Source organism: Poecilia latipinna, unplaced genomic scaffold (genome assembly GCF_001443285.1).
Source record: "Poecilia latipinna isolate Pla-1442-1.1 unplaced genomic scaffold, P_latipinna-1.0 Scaffold1031, whole genome shotgun sequence".
Lineage (NCBI taxonomy): Eukaryota > Metazoa > Chordata > Actinopteri > Cyprinodontiformes > Poeciliidae > Poecilia > Poecilia latipinna.
In genome coordinates, this window is record NW_015113647.1 from 105090 (window position 1) to 124674 (window position 19585).

The following is a 19585-nucleotide window of genomic DNA, read 5'->3' on the forward strand; positions in this document are numbered from 1 at the left end:
GCCTCAGATCCAGATGCTGGTTATTGTGCTGCTAGCTGACTTTATGATTTATTTATTATTATTCATGAAAATAAATCAACTGAGTCATCAGACATTATAAAAGAAATGATGAATCAGCCGGAAAAAAAATCATGTAATCAATCAAAACTACTTTATCAAAACGGAATATGATTTGATGATCAATAACTCAAAATTTTCAAATTAATAAACTATATTATATTAAATAAATATTATACATACAATTAATATACTATACATAATATACTTGTTTGTTAGTACATTATACTAACATAAAATATTTTATTATATCATATAAATCCCGGGCTGGTCACGTCAGACTCCTCATGTTGATAGTAACGGTACCGGCAGCACCGGTAACGTTGTAGTAACGGGTGGAGGCGGGGTGTGTGTGTGTGTGCGTGTGTGTGCGTGTCGGTGCAGCAGATGCTGCAGCTCTCGTGCACAGCGCCTCTCTGTCTCCAGTGCGCCTGCGTGCTGAAACACACACCGAGCGGCCGCAGGAGACACTGAGAGGGGATACCCGGCCTGCGTGGGCTCCACGGTACCAGTAACGGCACCAGTAACGGTCCCGGTAACGGTGACGTGATGTGATGCGATGCCGCGCGGGATCACGGTAACGTAAGCCCAGCAGCAGAAGCAGCGGCGGAGGAGGAGGAGGAGGAAGAGGAGCAGGACGGACGGTCGAGGCTGAGCCGAGCAGGATGCAGCACTAACGGTCCGATCGGTACCGGGAGGAGAGGAACGCATCCCACCGAGCGAGCACCGGAGCCCGCGGCTGGTACCGACCCGATCTGATGTGAGGCTGCGGGGATGGACGGGTAGCAGGGAGGCGGAGCGGACCGACCGAGCGACGGCACATAACGGAGGAGGAAGAGGAGGAGGAAGAGGAGGATGAATCCGGCTGAGGGAGGAGGAGAAGCGGGCCAGGACGGCCTGGCGACGGCAGGTGGGGTGTTAGCGCGTGCGCGTGCGTGTGGGAGTGTGTGGAGAGGGAGCTGCTGTCGCCATGATGCTCCAACATCCGCCCATTGACGGACCGTCTGCGTGTGTGTGTGTGTGTGAGCATCCCTCTCCAGCAGCACTGAGGCGCGTGCACGCGCATATCCAAGCGCGCGCTGTGAGCGTGAGTTGGGGGTGGAGGGTCCGACCAAGGAGGATTGTGGGAAGGCCTGCTGGCCCTTGAAGCTGGTGTGTGTGATGTAATGTGGAGTGTGTTCACATCTGTGGAGAACCTGAGGGGCTGTCAGCAGCTCCAGGGGCCCGGAGGCAAACTGAGAGGTTCTGAGGAGCCCAAATCTGGTCCTGAAGGGACCTGAGAGGCAACCAGGGACCCCCATTCTGCCTTGAAGGGCCTTCAGGGCCCCAAATTTGGCCCTAAAGGCCCTGAGGGGCCACCAGAGACCCAAACTCTTTCTTGAAGGCTTTTGATTGACCTTCAGGATCCCAAAATTGGTCCTAAATTGGCTCAAATTGGCCCTGAAGGGTTCTGAGGGATCACCAGGGACCCAAACATTTGTCTTGAAGGGTTCTGATGGGTCCTGCTAACCCAAATTTGGTTCTGAAGGGCCACCAGGGGCCCAAACTCGGTCCTGATGACGTCTCCTTACTGCAGACGTTTGGCTGAGACTCATTAAAAACCTGAATCTGATGAAGGATTTCTGCAGAAACTAAAAGCCAAATGGAGGAAATGTCTGCAGTGGGTCTTTGTTAATCCAACTGGATTAGGATTGAACAGATTAGATAACTCAGGTGAAAACCTGGCAGGTACCTGAACAGACGGTTGTTATAATTATGAATATTTGATCCCATTACGCTTCAGATCAAAACCCACAGGGCTTAATTTCAGCGGAAGGTAACTGGGATAACTCTATATTAACGACTTTACAAATAAAACAATAAAATGATTATTGGCGTTTTTATGTCTCATGTTTAGAATTTTGCTACATAAATGAAGTTTAGTTACTGTTACTCATCATGTTGGAGACAGAAAACATGATGCTGCACCTTAAACCTGAATGATAGAGCACGGTGGTGGCAGCATCATGCTGTGTGATGTTCAAGTTAACTCTTAAAGAAAAATAAACTTTAATTTTATTAACAATTAACTTTGAAACAGGAAGATATTTTAAACTTCAAAATTAAAAACAATGAAAAAAAGCAGAAATAAAAAACAGATGATTAATTATAAAATATTAATAATGAAAATGCTAATAAGGCTCAACAGTGATGTGTATTCTCTTACACTTCATGTTGAAATCTTTAGAGGCTTTTTCAAGTTTGCTGCGACACAGACTGCTACAGGAGATCTAAATGAGTCAGAACATTTACTTTCTCGTTAGGATCAGTAAAACATTTCTGAATCTGAAGACAAACGTCCTGAACGATTCCTGTTGGAGCGACGAACTGACGTCACGTTTAATTAAAACGCCTCGTTATGAACTGATTTTGAAAACAGAGCTGATATAAATGTTATCGCTTCTGAAAAACTTCTGATGTCAAACGTGAGATCAGAGTCTGAAGCCGACAGCTGCAGTCGGCAACGACCTCTGACCTCTGACCCCAGGAAGCCTGAGGCGGCTGAGCTGCTTCACATGCTGAATGTGCCGACAACTCTCACAAACTCTGTTTAAACTGAAAACGACTTTTACAGATTAAATTGGCAGCTTTTTATCTGGGAAGGTAAAAAATAAAAATGAAATAAGCATTTTATGTAATTTAATGGAACAAATTAATTTATGTCAGGAGATAAAAACATTTAATGTGAAGGAGATAAAGGATTAATTTCAAATAAGCATAAAACAAACTGAAAGTGTTTTATTTTTATCTAAAAAAAAATCTTTAAATTTAGTAAGGAACGTAGAAGGATTCATGTTTTGTAACCGAGGGGCTTTTATTTTGGAAAAATCTGGGTTTTTGTGTTTGACCTTTAGGAGTTTTTGTAGTTTTTCCTTTCAGTTATTTTGGTAAAACTTGGGACAGAATTTAGATAAAGTTGATAAGTAATAACAGATACAATAGAAAAACAAAACATATTTTTATCTAAATAATAAAAAAAGCACAAAAAATGTTCTTTGAGAAATAAAAATCTAATGAAATCTAATTAATTAAAAAATCTAATTAAACTTTATAGTAGATTTGAGAAACTAAAATATAAAGACTAAATAAAATTGCAAGAGGAAATTGATATTTGATTGGTATCAATATTATTAATATTTTGGATCAATTTACCCAACATGCTTTTATTTTGAAGAAATAATGGATGAAATCATGGTGTTGATCAGATTTGATTACATTTACTCTATTATATTTACTTGAGTAACTTTTTAGAAAAAAAAATACTTTAGGGAATATTCGCACTAATTTGTGCTTTTCACTATTTACTTGAGTCATTTTATTCTGAAGTATCTCTTCTCTTACTCGAGTCAAATTTCTGGATTCTGTAAGTTTTAGCCAAAATTTCACCAGACTCAGACACACAGCTGCAGTTTCTGTTAAAGTTGATCAGGAAACATTTTCTTCTCCCTGGTTTTGATACTTTTTTTTGTTTCTTACATGAATTATTGTCATTTTTCTCCTTAAAGTAAAATATCAAAAATTCCAGTTAATTTATATTTTGGTTCATCTGATGTTGTAATTTTTAAATATTAAATTATTGATAATTCGATCAGCTATCAGTAGATTTTTTACCAAACACATTTTTACCGTTGACGGATACTTTTTACTTTTACTTGAGTAAAATTATGTTGAAGAAGTTCTGCTCTTGTTATAATTTTGGGTTCTCTGCCTCGGATCCGTTCTGCTGCTGTGTGGATTATTTTTGGTGGATTCCTAAACAGTAGATCTCCATGACGATGGGGTTGGGAGTAGTAAAACTGATTTAATGTATTGCTGAATTGTTGCGTGTTCAGCGTTGATGGTAATTATCCAAACGGCGGCAGAGAAATGCCAGAGCGACGCAGCGAGGTCACGGAGGGCCCTGCGGCTCGGGTCGGGTTCTGGGTCGGGCTCCGGCCTCTCGGAGGCAGAGTGAGTCTTCAGACCCTCCGGCCTGACATTTCAGGCTGCAACGCATTCATTAGCTGCTGTTACGTAATCATCAGTTTGATGAGTCCTGACAGACTGACAGCAAGTTCCTCCAAAGGCTCTTTCATCTGCTTCTATTCTGGGCCCAACGCCGACTCACTGAGTGGGGGTCTGAGTGGAAATCCCCCTGATTGGCAGCTGATTAGGGATCAATCCACTTCCTGACAGAACACGCCGGCGCCAGGCATGTTAGCGCCCAGCAGATTACAAACGCCCACCGCTCAGTCATTAGCTTCTGCTCCATGCTAACACCAACACCTCCTCACGCTGTGAGAGACGGAAAGTCATGGCAGCGGCAGCTACAGTGGCCCTCCTGGTGGCAGCTGCCACGGCTCAGGTGACACGGCTTCTGTGGGAAAATTAATACCCAATTAATTTGTTCTAAATAACCATTTATTTAGAACAAATAAGTTAAATAAATTAAAATTTGATTTAAAACTTCATATAATCTCCTTTGATTCGGTGACAGCTGACACGGCTTTTGTGCCAGATTGAATATTGAATATGAATATGAATGTTTATTTTGAAAAAATCAATAAAAAAAGTTTAATTTAAAAATTCATAAAGACGCCACTGATTCTGTGGCAGCTGACATGGATTCTGCTTTTGTGGCAGATTGAATATTGAATATGAATAGGTTTACACTGAACAAATCAATTAAAAGCAAAATTAAATAAAATTTAAAAATTCAAAAAGCTGCCACTGGTTCTGTGACTTTAGCGGCATCTGTCGCAGCTGTCGCCAACATATATATGTATTCTCGTTTCTGTTTTATCAATTTGTTTAAAATGTCATATTAATCATCCAATCCACCACAGACGTTGTGGCAGCTGCCTCTGCCACGGCTGCCTCTCTCACCTGCCTGTTGCTTTTTGCTGAAAGTTTAACTCAATTAGCAGCTGGAATGAAGTTTAGATCAAGCAAATTATCTCCATGTTTCTGCGACGTTCATCTGATTTTCAGCCAAACCTCCCTGGACTGAAGCGAATCGGCTCATAGATATGATTTCACTAATCGACTGGTGGAAAACGTGATTGAAAAATGGACGCAAAGGCCGTTTGGATTTCTTTTAGAGCAGATTGAAGCCCATCATGGTTCAATTTGCTCCCTTGTGAAGAATGAACTCAGCCCATTTCCAGCTCGGTCTGTGAAACGTGTAAAAAGGTTCTGAGTTTCTGTAATCACTGTGGCTCAGCTGGAGCCTGATGAGTTTCCACCAGCTCAACGCTTGATTATGGAGATGATCAGAGGCAAATCTAAAGATTCCCTTTGTTGGTTTATGCTAACAGACTTCACACCGAACTCTTCCTGAGGCAGAACTCTGCTGGGCTTCCAGAACCGAGCCGTTTGGACTCCCAACTGGGTCCAACATTCAGTCACTTTGCTGTTGATTTGAAGGATGATTAGAGAGAACACTCCTTCCTTCCTGCATCCGCTTTTCAGTGTTCGACACACAAAGCTACATACTAAGCTACATACTCAGTCATACTGAAGATGTGTGGAATATGTCAAGGAGCCAAATCTGAGCTAAAAAAACAACTAATTTTTAATTGCTTTAAACGCTTTAGTCCAACTCCAGTCCATTTGCCCAGAAAGTCCGTTCCGGTGGGTGAGGCGTGAATGTGAAATCTAACTCTGATCCGTCTCCAAACTTCAGTCGGTTTGGTTGAACTGAACTCTGGTGCGGTTCAAGTGTGAACGCCAAGCGAGCTGGAGATGGCCCAAAAAGCAAGATGTGGGCATTCTGGGTAAATTCAACCAAAACAAATGTGTTAGCCTAGTGCTAGCAGGAGAAATGTCTTGCAGTCTTTAGCCAAGTTCAAATAACCGCCAAAATCTGACGCCTCCATTTTGTTTCCATTTGGCGAAGAAGGAAGTTGCGCTCAGTGTCTTCAGAGGTTTTTGTGTCGTTTCCTTCAGTGGCTCTTGGTGCAGCGCCCCCACAGGCCAGGAGGGGAACAGGTTGGTTTGACTCAGAGCAGAGAGAAAGAGAACCACAGCAGCTGGAGGTGGAGCAGACGATGGAGTTTTGATCTGAACCAAATCTACTGGACTATCAGCCTAAATTAACTCTGCCTTGAAGAATGACACCAGAAGATGCTGACGGCTAAAAGAGCAATAATTTTAAACCTGTGTGACTAAAATCAGCCATGGGAAACTCTGTTTTTAGTTTTGTTACCCATTCTAATCTGGAAAAGAACAGTTCTGATAAATTATTAAAATTCCAAACTTGACATGTTTATGCCTGTAGTTCAATGGAAACATCTAATCTAAACTATAAAACTTTTAAGAAATATAAGTTCCTCTCTTTGTCTTTTATACATAATTCTTATTTTTGCTTTTTCTGGAGCAAAACGGCTCAGAGAGAAACAGAATGTTCAATAGCTTCACTCAGGATTTTTCCCAAATCGCTGACGCAGAAACGTTTCCCACTTTGCATCCCCACATCACCAGTAGTCATCTGGATAACCAGGAAGACGTGTTCAGTGGATGTTAGTGAAGTTTGCTCTTTCTTTTGATAGAAATATCAGTCAGCAGGGTGCAAAAAGCCTGCTGTTAGGTAAAGATTAAAGACTCAAAGATACATCCGTCTGGAACAGAGTAGATATAACTGCATTAAGACATGAAAACCGTCGTAGGCTTCAGAAAAGGCCTGGGGGGAAAAAAAAGACATATGCAGTAGGAAGAAAGGTTTGTTTGTTTTTGTAAATGGTTCTTCTGGAGTTTTTCCAGTTTCATCCAGATGTAAAATAGACGATAAGACCAGAATATATCAGCTGTTCCCAAGATGGCATTGAGAAAATTCATCAACCAAACCAGAACCATCGGTGGAAGATGGTTTGAGTTGAACTCCAATCGACTTCGCAGCATCACTGAAACCACAATGAATGCTACGTCTAAAATGTCTCTGAACGTCTGTATTACCCAACAGGCCAACATCTGATGTGTTTATTTATAGTGGCAGAAAGAAAAGAGTATGATCTACATCGTTACTGCAGTTTTCAGCAGTTGTGTCTGCAGCCGTCACTAAGGGGCGACGTAGTCAGAAACTGAGAAAAGCGGTTAAAATAAAGTCGAAAACATGTTTCACTTTGCTCAATTAGAGAACTTATTGATCCTAATACGTAACATTCATTGTCATCAATCAGGAAGATGAGGAGATGAAGTGAGTTGACTAAATCCAATCAGCAGACGGCCTCAGTTTACGTCATGTTAATAAAATCTTAAAGGTTCCCAGAAGAACATTCACTCATTAGTTCTCTGTTCACTGGATGTAAAGGAGTTCATCTGAAGCTCATTTCTGACTAAAAACCCAAAGCCTGGAAACATTCTGCATGGGGAAACAGAAGAGTCCAGCTATCCTCTCCTTGTTTTAAAACATCCTCTCTTTATTTCGCACAGACATCAAACATTCCTGTATCCCAAGGTCGTCTCTGCTGTAGTTGCTGAGTGTTTTTGGTGTGTGAGATGAAAGCCTGTTGGGTGTGGAGGAGACGGAGCAGGACGGCGGTGGAGAGCCAGAGAGACGTTTCTCTCTCTCAGGGTTATCTCTGCCTGTCGGGCTGCTAATGTGAGGCGTTTAATGCCCTCAGTGTGCGAGTGTTGGATTAGCTTCCTCCTGCTGAGCGGGATGATCTGACGCATATGGGAGGCATGTCTGAACACACACACACACACACACACACACACACACACAGACACACAAACGTGTTTCTTTCTGGGGATCCTGGTTACACATTGTCTCTAAATCATCAAAACCATAAAATCAGCTTTAATAAGGTTTTAGCACCAACTCTAAACCTGTGAGTTTGGCAAGTTAAATCCTGACTTGTAAACTGTTCTCACACCCATTGATTAGAAAGTTACTGCTCCAAAAGGCACAATTAAAGCAACTATTAAACTAGCTTTTAATGAATAATGTCATATTCTTCTAACCACTTAAGCTTAATTTATACAATATTAGATTATTTATGGATTAACTGACAAATAATTGGATGCAAAAGGTGCTTAATGTGAACCAGCTCCAGCCTGAACGTGTGCAGGGGATTGAATCTGCTTTGGATGTTTTAGGTGGATTTTATTTTTGGAGGAATAAAAAAAGTCTCTAGAGGTTGGAGGACACAGACGAGACACCAAACACAAGCTAAAGACGTCGATGTTTGTCTTCCAGGTTCTGGTAAAGCAGAGACTGTTCGGGCCGTGGATGTCCTGACGGTGCTCAGAGAGAAAGTGGCCTTTGTATCAGGTAAAAACAGTGCTGGTTTTATTCTGGTCCTGCTGGTTTTATTCTGGAAGCGCGTTGAAGTCACAGTTGTATGTGATTTCCAGGTGGAAGAGACAAACGAGGCGGACCAATTCTTACCTTTCCAGCAAGGACCAATCACGATCGAATAAAACAGGAAGATCTCAGCCGACTGGTCACCTACCTGTCAACAGTTCCCAGGTACAACTCTGAATGTCTTTGCTGCCAAGACTGATAAGGATCGGCTTTTTTTATTCAAACATTAATGTGAACATAGACCCCAGTGTGGCAGAAAGTGCTCTGTCTTTAGTTTTATTGAAGGAAGAGACGTTGGTTTCATTGCTGCTCTGTGTTTCCCTCAGTGAGGACGTTCGAGCTCGTGGCTTCACCGTTGTGGTGGACATGCGCGGCAGTAAGTGGGACAGCGTGAAGCCAGTGCTGAGGACGCTACAGGAATCATTTTCCTCCAACATCCACGCAGCTCTGCTCATCAAACCGGACACCTTCTGGCAGAAACACAAGACCAACCTGGGCAGCGCCAAGTTTAGCTTTGAGGTACCGCCAGCTGTTCTTCAATCGTGGGTTCTTGACTGGAGGCCAACTGGAAGATGCAGCAACTTAACAGAGAGATGAAACATCTTCTAGTGCCACTCCCTAATGTTCAAGCTGTTAAGGTTTCCTGCATTGAGGCAGTAACCCGTCTCTGTCCCCAGACCAGCCTGGTGTCAGTGGAAGGCCTCTCCCGGCTCATCGACCCCTCCCAGCTCACGGCGGACCTCGGCGGCTCTTTGGAGTACGACCACGTGGAGTGGACTGAACTTCGTCTGGGACTCGAAGAGTTCTCCGGAGCTGCAACACAGCTTCTGGCTCAGCTGGAGCAGCTGGAGGCCGGCTTGAACCGCATACCAGAGCCCAAAGATGTGGACGAGGCCCGCAAGTGAGTACTTTGGATGTTTCATAGGTCAGGGTCGCTCAGGGTCGACCTGAACGCTAACGTTAGGGAATTCTCATCATCAGACTTCTAGAGGAACACAGTCGTCTCCGGAACACGATCGCCACCGCACCAGTGGATGCCCTGGACAGAGAGGGGAAGAGCTTGCTTCAGCGAATGCGCCTGGGCCCCTCACATGGTGACAGCTCCACTGAGGGTGGGGGAGGAGGTGGAGGAGGCGGAGGCGGCGGCACCTGGCTGTCAGGGGGGGCCGACTTCCAGAGTGTGGCCCCAAAGGTTTCCTCTCTGCTAGACCGGCTGCAGGCTGGTCGCACCCACCTGCTCCAGAGCTGGAGCGACAAAAAGCTGCACCTAGACCAGGGTCTCCAGTTGCACCTGTTTGAGCAGGACGCCACCAAGGTGAGGTCATGACCCAGCGAGCAAGCTTTGCATTATTTTTCCTAATTTTCAATCAAGTTTTGCATCGTTATATGCAAATCCAGAGCTGCTGTCTGACCCGCCTGTGTTGCTGCTGCCTCTCCTTGTCTCAGATGTCGGAGTGGATCGCCCACAGCAAAGAGCTGTTCATGCAGAGTGTGACAGAAGTCGGTCAGAACCACCAGCACGCTGTCGACCTGCAAACACAACACCAGCACTTCACCGCCAACTGCATGGTCAGTGTGTACGTCTCCGTCTCTGACGCCTTGCTGAGTGTTTCATGACTTAAACATGGCGTCACCTGCGCTTCTGCAGAACGGGAGCGTAAACGTGGACAGCGTGGTCACCGTGGCAGCAAGACTCGCCGAGGCCGGCCACTATGGAGCGGAGCGCATCGCCATGGTGTCGTCACGGTTACAGGAAGACTGGAAGGCATTGACGACCGCCCTGGAGGAGCGCAGCAACACGCTTGCCATGGCAACTGGCTTCCACCAGGGGGCAGAGCAGGTACCGTTACGTCCAACAATCAGTAAGCCATTATGGACTGAAGTAATGTTATGTTTTATACGCCACAACGCCTCACAATTCATTGACAGGGTTGAACTGTTCTTTCCTTTACCAGTTTCATCGTCCTCAGTTGACGTCACTAACCACAAGTTTGTCTGTTTCCTTCTGCGCACTACTCTTGTTCTTTCTCCTTTCCATTTTTTGAACACCACTGACTGAGAGCAGACTTTTTACATCAGGATGCATCTCTGGAGAAAAAATTAAGAAACGCTACCAGCAGAGACGTGTTGTGGCTTTATGACTCTGCTGCTCAGACCATAATCTATCTTTATGTTTCCACCAAGGGGCAGAGAACGTACCTTTATATCCAGTACAGCATAAACCATTATGACCTAAAGTAGCAAAAAAGTGTCCCGAAGACCAAAGGAAGGATTCTGTCTCAGTTTCTGACTCGGTTTCTGGGTCTAAATCACATTTTATAAATGCTCAGAGACTAATCCTACCTGTTCTCTCTGGACTTGTGGCCTCATGGCTGCTTGGAGTCGCATCTTTCTTCTTGCTTAAATTATGCAACATTATGATTTATATGAAACAATTCATGAGTTCTTTGCCTTACCTGTTTCATTGTCCTCATTTGGCGTCACTAAGAAGTCCAAGAGAAGGTCTTTGAAGACTATTTGGTCTTTCTTCATGTTCGGGATGTTTCTCACCTGAATGTCCGTCTCTCTGTCCAGTTCCTTCTGCGGGTGGAGGGTTGGGTGAAGACGTGCTCTGAAGGTCCCTTACCGACTGCAACAGCAGAGCTGGAAGCTGCGACTAAAAAGCACCAGGAGCTAAACGAGGAGATATCTGCCAACTACACGCAGGTATTGGCCTGAAGTCCCAACTAACGACTTTGTGTCTGCATGAAGAAACCTGAAGTCTTCCTGTTCGCTTGCAGGTCAGTGAAAGTGGAAAAGCTTTAATGGACGTCCTCCAGCGAAATGCCAGCAGTGAGTCTGAAGAGTCGGCAGCCAAGCCGGACTTCACCCCGGCCACGCACAGCATCATGGGAGTTTTGCACCAGGTGATGCAGGTGAGGCTCGGTACAATGTGCCGTCAGGGCAGGATTATGACAGACAGACATGAAAACGGACCGGGACTTTCTCCTGTCTGCTCAGGGTCACCATGAGGTGGAAGGAGCCTGGCAGCACAGGAAGCTCCGCCTCCATCAGCGCCTGCAGCTCTGCGTGTTCCAGCAAGATGTTAAACAGGTCGGACCACCAACATCCACGCTGACATCAATCAATCAATCAATCAATCAATATTTGCGTAGCCCGAGGCACTTGCTTTAATGACTGACCAGATTACATCCAGATTTTCCTTCCACCTAATTTTCCGTCAGGTGTTGGACTGGGTGGAGCAGCATGGAGAGGTTTTCCTCAACAAACACACCGGGGTGGGGAAGTCCCTGCACCGGGCGCGGGCGCTGCAGAAACGGCACGACGACTTTCAGCAAGTCGCACAGGTGACCCAAACGTTCCCTGATCTGGATCCTCCGTCAAGCTGAACCCACCTCAAACTGACCTCTGGTTGTCTTTCAGAACACCTACACCAACGCAGAGAAGCTTCTGGAGGCGGCCGACCAGCTAGCCCAGGCAGGAGAGTGTGAGGAGGAGGAGATCTACCAGGCGGCCAGAGACCTGGAGCTGCGAATGCAGGTAGCCGGGGGGTGTCTATGTCCTGGAGGGAGAGGGGGGGGGGTGTCTATGTCCTGGAGGGGGCTGGGGGTTTGTATGTGCCGGGAGGTGTCAATAAGTTGGGATGAGTTCAGTGTGTCTAAATGCTGAGATGTGTCTAAATGCTGGGCTATTTCTACATCTTGGGTTGTGTCTAAATGCTGGATTCTGACATCAGTGCTGTGTGTTGCAGGCCTTCATCCAGCGTGTGGAGCAGAGGAAGCTGCTGCTGGACCTCGCTGTGTCCTTCTACACTCACACTAAGGAGGTAACATCCCTAGAAACACAGAGACTCATCGCTTCTAAACGTTCATGATATTTTATAGCAGTAGAAAAATTCCTGACATGCAATTACATGTTGAAGGAGTCGAGATATGAAAAAATAAATGAGTTGGTGTTCTCATTGATGAGACAAATAACTGATGATGTAAAATAAAATATAATAAAACTTATGTACAAAGCCCATAATGAGAACAGATAATCAAAAAGAAAAAGCAGATACAACGGTGAGTGAATGAACTATAACGACTGCTCTCTTCTTCTTCCTCTGCTCTTTAGCTGTCGGTGTGGATGGAGGGCCTCCAGAAGCAGCTGACCTCTGACCTCTTGGTGTGTCCAGACACGGTGGAGGCGCTGCAGGCTCTGATCAGCAAGCAGCAGCAGCAGCAAGCCAACACACAGGTACGCCGCTGCCTCAACCCCAGCGTCTCCATAACAACCTAACACTCCCTGACCTTTGACCTCTCACCCCGCACTAACACTCTAACCCTGACCCGCAGGAAGCTGCAATGAGTGTCATCCGGGAAGGAGAAGATCTCATCCTGCAACTCAGGTGATTCATGGCATCAATGCCTGATACAGAATCTAGGAGGTGTTTTCTAGATCAGATAATCTTTATAGATTATTATTAGAACATTGATTGATTGGCTGATTGATTGATTGGCTGATTGATTGATTGATTGATTGATTGATTGATTGATTGATTGATTGATTGATTGATTAATTGGCTAAGTTTTTATCAGGAATGTGATGAGAAGATGCCATGTGTTGTCGTCCAGATACACTAGCTGCGCTTCTATTGACCTTAAAATTGCTCAAATTGAAATTATGAAAATTAATCCCTTAATTTAAAAAAATCTCAAATATTTTGATAAAAGGTTTTTGCGTTAGGTTTTTTAGTCATGTCAAAATTTGTGTATTTCATAAAAACTACAATAGAAACACTTTTCAATTTGCAATACCACCAGGCTCCACTAGAGGTCTCCACGCGTTAAACTCGTATCCTGGTCGCTGCCCTGATTTTAATGACTAATTATGTGAACAAACTTATTCACATGTGATTTTAATTGCATTTTTTTATTTCATAGAAACCGTGAAATTGTATTTATGCGACATTTGTAACAGAAACATATCTACCGAATTAAAAAAAAATAATCAAGCATTTTTTTCTCACTGTTGACGTTAAATTAGACTAAAAGTTTCATCTTGGTTTGGATGTTTTATAAATTTAAATTAGGAAAACATCACCATGTTGTCAATTTACGTTTTCATCAGAAATTATGGCGCCATGTTTTTTAAGTGATGCTATTTGGGCTTTTCTTTCATAATATTTAGAATATATTTAGTTCTGAAAGGTTTATTTTTGTTGAAGGAATTGAAGATGATTCTGTGCATCAGATGAATAAATGTTTTCAGGTTTCTTTAAGATATGGGATTTTATTTTAATTTCTGTCTTTGCTTGAATTATTTTATCTTTTTTGTGCTGATTTTTTTCACAAACATGCATGTACAACTAATCCATGTCTTCTCGGTTATAAATGTGTTGGATTTTCATTCGATTCATTCAGTTTTTTGTTTTTTTTTATCTCACAATGACAATTTCTTGTAAGATTTTTGTGTTTGTAGAATTTTTGTTTTGCATAATTTTGTAAAATTATGTTTCCTTCCAGGTTATGATAAGCTCGGTGATATTTTTCAGATGAATTGGTTCGGTTTCCTTTCTGCTGTACATACTAAGAGGTGCGCTTGTTTTAGGCCCCAGGGCAGCTCGGTGGCCCATGTGGAGTCGGTGTTGCAGCAGCTGGAGGAGTCCCACGCTCAACTGGAGGAACTTTTCCACCAGAAGAAGATCAGACTGGACATTTTCCTGCAGTTCCGCATTCTGCAGCAGTGCACCCTGGAGGTGACGCCTGGTTCTACCCTTTTCTACCAAGTAAAACCTTTTCCTGCTGTAATATTCCTGATTCTTTAACATCATTTGGTCTTCAGGTAACTGGGGAAATGGATGCCTGGAAACAGGACCTTCAAAAGCAGTCCCAGGACTTTTCCTCTGAGAAGCTAACATCTCCACGGCTAGCTGATGCTAACACTGAGCAGCTAGCCCAGGACAAGCTAGCCCTGGGCCAGTCTCGCCTGGCAGAGGCCACACCTGAGGCGTTGACCTTGGCTCAACAGCGTATCCACAGGTAGACTGAGCAGATTGGCGTCATCTTGCTGACTTATGGTACATAATATTTTTTATCAGGCTTTAATTTATCATCTGACTGCTCTGCAGGCACATGGAGCGAAGGCTGGCGATGAACAATATGATCTATGAGGTGATCCAGCAAGGTCATGACCTTCAGCAATACATCACAGAGGTCCAAGCATCAGGTAGGTTTCAGGTTTTACTTCAAAATGAGAAAAGAGGTAAAACCTGCTGTCATCTGCATACAGAGAAAAACAAAGATACCTAATGCCAGAGCCTTGAGGTACACCAGGGGTCTCAAACTCCAGTCCTCGAGGGCCACTGTCCTGCAACTTTTAGATGTGCCTCTGCTGCACCACACCTGAATAGAATAATTAGGTCATTAGCAGGACTCTGGAGAACTTACCTACACAAGGAGGAGGTAATTAAGCCATTTCATTCCAGTGTTTTGTCCCTGTGCCACATCGAAAAACTGCAGGTCAGTAGCCCTCGAGGCCTGGAGTTTGAGACCCCTGAGGTACACCATAAGAAAAGACAGGGTTCAGATAAACAGGTCGATCGATCAGTTGATCACTTGAACAGTCAGGGGTGGTGATAGACTCCCGTTACAGGAACATGTTTTAGGAAAACGGTTTTCACCCCAAGTCCTCATGAAAACAGAGATTTAGGGATTCCTAAGCTGTCTTGTTTTAATACGAGTCCCAGAACCATGTTTGGAACGAGAGAACAAATGTTGCAATTCTGTTTCGCCGTCGAACCGAATCTACTGAACTGTGAGGCGTTAAACATCCTGAGTGATTCTGGATTTGGAATCAAATGTTTTTAGCTCTATCGGTGCTTTAGTGTTGTAGGACGTTTAATGACGGCGCCCGGTGAGGGAATGAAATGATCCATGTTGGAGATCCATAAGCAGGTTCAGATCCCCTGATTTCAGAAAACGCTGACACTTCTTGGAGCATCTAATGTCCAACAGTCCGGTGATGCGAGACAAAAAGGTACAACAGAATGTCGGCCATGTTGAATCCAAAGCCTTTCTATTATTAGTGGTTCAATCTGAACAGAATAAAATCCTAGAGAGCCACAAGAATCAGTCAGCAGATTTTCCCCAGCGGCGAACAGCCCAGCATCACACTGATGTCAGAGGTGGAGAGGGGGAAAAAGGGGATGGGTTGCTATAGAAACTGCTCTCTGAAGCACACAGCTGATCCCCATGGAAACCGGCGTATTGAATTCGCCATGGAGACACACACATCAGTGCGTGCATGCACAATGAGGCAGCTGGTGTGTGTGGTTTCTAAGGTGGAGCATGTTGCAGGTATGGAGCTGTCGGAGGCGGAGGGAGGCCTGACGGCGCAGGTGGAGGAGCTGCAGCGCCTCCTGCAGGACAAACAGAAGGAACTGCAGCAGATCGCAGACCACACACACACATACCTGGAGCAGAACCTGCAGCTCAGACACCTGCAGAGCCAGGTCAAACAGGTAACACACACTCAGCCCTCTGCGCACACACACTCAGACTTCCTACTGCATACCTACGTGTGTGTGTGTGTGTGTGTGTGTGTGTGTGTATGTGTGTGTGTGTGTGTGTGCCTCTCTCAGGTGCTGGGCTGGATCTCTGAGGGCGAGATGAAGCTGTCCTCCTGCATGCTGAACTCCAGCTGTCTGTCTGAAGCCGAGCAGCTGCAGCGGGAGCATGAGCGCCTCCAACAGACCATCGAGGTTACTGCAGACACAGAAATAAAACATTTAATGCTTAAGTCTGTCACAATAAACAATCAATTAACACCATGATCAATTTAAATTCCCATTCAGACGACAGAAACATCACAATTCATGTGTTTTTTTATTGATTGATTTTGGCTGTTTTATTTTGGATGATTTAAAATATTTTCCTGCTCCAGTGTTAAAGCTGTAAGAGTTTTATACAAAATTAGAGTTTGTTGGTTTCTATTATGCCATCATTATAATATTTGAACATGATGTCAAAACGATATTATTGTTTATCAAAATAATTGCTGGAACAATTTATTGTAACAGCACCCTTTACATTTTATATAAAAACCAAGCAGAAAATTGAGTTTTCCAGATTGTTTTTCTAAACGAATGGAAATCAAAAAGCACGTTAAGGAAACTGGACTCACGTTGTGTTGCAGGCTCTGCTGCATGCAGACTCCCTGCAGAGAACCCACCAGGTGGCGCTGGCTCTGCAGCAGCGAGCCGAGCTGCTCGTCAGGTAAGACGCAGAACTTCCTCCATCAACGCTGGACCGATCCGCTCACCAGGAAGTCTCTGCTTCTGCTCAGGTCAGGCCATTACGACCCGGATGCAGTGAGGGCCTGCGCCCAGACGGTGGCGCTGCACTGGCAGACGCTGATGCTGAGGATCGAAGACAGACTGAAGCTGGTCAACGCGTCCGCCGCTTTCTACCGGACGTCCCAGCAGGTAAACGCCACTGCGGTTCCACGTTTAACCACTGGGGGAGCTTCATGTTCATCACTGTACCGATTGACCAGGTGTGTGGCGTCCTGGAGAGTCTGGAGCAGGAGTACCGCAGGGAGGAGGACTGGTGCGCAGGAGGAGAGCGGCAGCCAGAGCAGCTGCTGCCGCTCATCAGCAAACACATGGAGCAGAAGGAGGCCTTCCTGAAGGTACCGCCACAAAAAATACCTTCAGTTCCCTTTAGAAAAGATCAAAAATAGATTTAAAAAGCAACATTTACCCCGTGGATTAACTTCATTTCTGTGTTATACTGAGGAGTTCCTCCTGGTTTCATGTTTTCTGGAAACAACCTGTACCAGATCTGTTTCTTCTGCGACAGGCGTGTACGCTGGCCAGACGCAACGCCGAGGTCTTCCTCAAGTACATCCATCGAAACAGCGTCACCATGGCCAACATCTCCGGCCACAACGTCACGGTCTCCGCGGTGACGGGGGTCACCGAGGTCACTGGGCACTCCAGAGTGCCGGAGCAGCAAGTCAAAGGTTCACAGAAACAAAAACAATCCACATATTGTCAAAATAAAGAGTGTAACCAGGACAGAGCCCAGAGGGACGCCACAGATAATTGGACTCTATATTTAGGGATTTTGGAGGATTTGAGCTGACAGAGATGCTTCTTTGTGCTCAGGAATCCTCAGCGAGTTGCTCCAGAGAGAAAACAGAGTACTTCATTTCTGGACGCTGAAGAAACGCAGACTGGACCAGTGCCAGCAGTACCTGATGTTCCAGAACCACGCCCAGCAGGTAAACCGAGAAACTCCAGAGGTCAAACACAGAAACAAAACGACCCTCTGAAATAATGTCAGCTGCTGCTTTTCCTCAGTTTGTGTAAATATCTTGTTTAGAAATCATTACAATATTTTTGATGTTGTATTAAAAAGCTAGAATAATGATCAAAAACAGAAAAGCATAAACCCCACAAACAAAGACAGCTCTAACTTTCTGTAAATCTCTAAATTTCAATCTGTTCACTTCCAGGCCCTTGAATGGCTGCAGCAGTCAGGTGACCATTACCTGGCCACGCACACGTCGCCGGGGGCAACGGCTGCCGAAACACAGGAGTTGCTGAACCAGCACAGAGAGTTCTGCATTTCTGCAAAGGTTGTTCCAGAAACCAGTTTCAACTTAAACTACAGCATACTGACTTGTTTTAAAATAAAAAAGAGAAAAATTTATACCAAAAAACAAAAATTTAGAGATTGATCCCAGAAATTTTCTAAAAAAAAAAAAAAAACTAAGAAATTCTGCATTTTTTTCTTACAAATTTTCAACTTAATGAGCTCAGAAAATTCCAATTTTTTTCTAGAACATTTTTGTTATTATTCCAAGATTAGATTCTGACTTCTTTCTTGAAATTTTTAACTTTCCAAACTTATAAATGTCCTTGTTTTTCTAGAAAACCTCTAAGAATCTTTTAATTTCTGAGTTTTGTCTTGTCTTTTCAAATTCTGAAAATTTCTCAGATTGATCTCAAAATTTTGGAGTTATTTTGTCAGAAATGTTCCTTTTTTCTAAATGAGAAAAAAAAAACATAAAAACACATAAATCTGATCTGAAGATCAGGTGTATATACACCACAGCTAATTTACTATTAGCTGTTATTTTAGCATCCAACATGAAGCACCTTTGCATCCAGACCAGGTGAAGCTCAAAGCGAACAGTAAAACTGAAATATTTCTGTCCTTTTTGGATGGTTTTATCTGATAAGATGAAACTGTGAAAACAAACGATGAATGAGTAAATTTCTCGCAGCACACCCAGGAGAAGGTTCACCTGCTGATCCAGCTGGCTGAGAGCATGCTGGCTAAAGGCCACGCCCACCGCGCCGAGCTGCGCCGCTGCGTTTCGGCGGTGGACAAGCGTTACCGCGACTTCACGGTCAGGATGGGTCAGTACCGCCACCTGCTGGAGGCCGCGCTGGGCAGCAGCTCTCAGGTGATTAAAACCCTCCACTGCTGCAGATGCTAACCGTAATCTGAAGGCTAACAGTGGCGCTCGTTTAGGACAACAAGGACCTGGAGCTGGAGCTCATCCCCAACAGCCTGTCGGACTCGGACCCTGAGGTCAACCTGTCCGACCCGAGTCACCAGGTCAGCGACGAGAAGAGGCGCTCCGCCCGCAAGAAGGAGTGAGTACGGTGTGTGAGCGGCACGCCAGGAGCGACGTTCTGCTCTAATAAATCTGTGTGTGTGTGTCTGTGTGTCTGTGTGTGTGTGTGGGCAGGTACATCATGGCCGAGCTCCTCCAAACTGAGAGAGTTTACGTCAGAGACCTGCAGGAGTGCATCGAGGTAAAACATGGAGGATTAGCTGTGTGTGTAGAAAAACACACACACTTTTAATTAAACATCTGAACTTAATGATTTTGTGTTTTTACTGTCATTACATCAGAATTAAGTTACTAAAACTATAAGTCTGAAAGGTTTGAGAAATCCTTTAATCTCCATGGCAACCATTCAGTTGTTAAAACACCTGATTGTCTTAGCCCCGCCTTCAAGGTGCAGCTCCTCCCCTTCTCGCCTCCTTCAGACTAGCCAGCAGCAATTAGCAAACAGCTGGTGGAACTGGTGACCTCATTATAGGAGCCACTGCTCAGAGAAACGCTGGTAAAAACATTAAAGGGTTAATAGAGGACCCACAACGTGATAAATTAGGAAGTAACACTTCTTTTAAGTGGTAT

General features: G+C 44.5%; 1 protein-coding gene across 2 annotated transcripts in view; it reads left to right on the forward strand.

Moving 5' to 3' along the window:
• Positions 1-371: 371 nt before the first annotated feature.
• The window catches only part of kalrnb (kalirin RhoGEF kinase b), a 39958-nt gene continuing 20744 nt past the window's right edge, over positions 372-19585 (forward strand). Inside the window, exons 1-30 of one of the 2 annotated variants that reach the window (XM_015051103.1) lie at positions 372-967; positions 8276-8350; positions 8434-8548; positions 8710-8902; positions 9061-9284; positions 9365-9698; positions 9830-9952; positions 10032-10223; positions 10958-11089; positions 11164-11298; positions 11384-11476; positions 11608-11730; positions 11807-11923; positions 12135-12209; positions 12500-12622; positions 12721-12773; positions 13976-14123; positions 14210-14406; positions 14496-14593; positions 15724-15887; positions 16008-16127; positions 16562-16641; positions 16712-16850; positions 16922-17056; positions 17227-17389; positions 17535-17650; positions 17885-18007; positions 18659-18841; positions 18910-19034; positions 19130-19196. In XM_015051103.1, coding sequence (XP_014906589.1) covers positions 913-967; positions 8276-8350; positions 8434-8548; positions 8710-8902; positions 9061-9284; positions 9365-9698; positions 9830-9952; positions 10032-10223; positions 10958-11089; positions 11164-11298; positions 11384-11476; positions 11608-11730; positions 11807-11923; positions 12135-12209; positions 12500-12622; positions 12721-12773; positions 13976-14123; positions 14210-14406; positions 14496-14593; positions 15724-15887; positions 16008-16127; positions 16562-16641; positions 16712-16850; positions 16922-17056; positions 17227-17389; positions 17535-17650; positions 17885-18007; positions 18659-18841; positions 18910-19034; positions 19130-19196 — 4020 coding nt within the window. In that variant the 5' untranslated portion in view covers positions 372-912. The remainder of the gene's footprint in view (positions 968-8275; positions 8351-8433; positions 8549-8709; positions 8903-9060; positions 9285-9364; positions 9699-9829; positions 9953-10031; positions 10224-10957; positions 11090-11163; positions 11299-11383; positions 11477-11607; positions 11731-11806; positions 11924-12134; positions 12210-12499; positions 12623-12720; positions 12774-13975; positions 14124-14209; positions 14407-14495; positions 14594-15723; positions 15888-16007; positions 16128-16561; positions 16642-16711; positions 16851-16921; positions 17057-17226; positions 17390-17534; positions 17651-17884; positions 18008-18658; positions 18842-18909; positions 19035-19129; positions 19197-19585) is intronic. The other variant, XM_015051102.1, reaches the window with a different exon arrangement.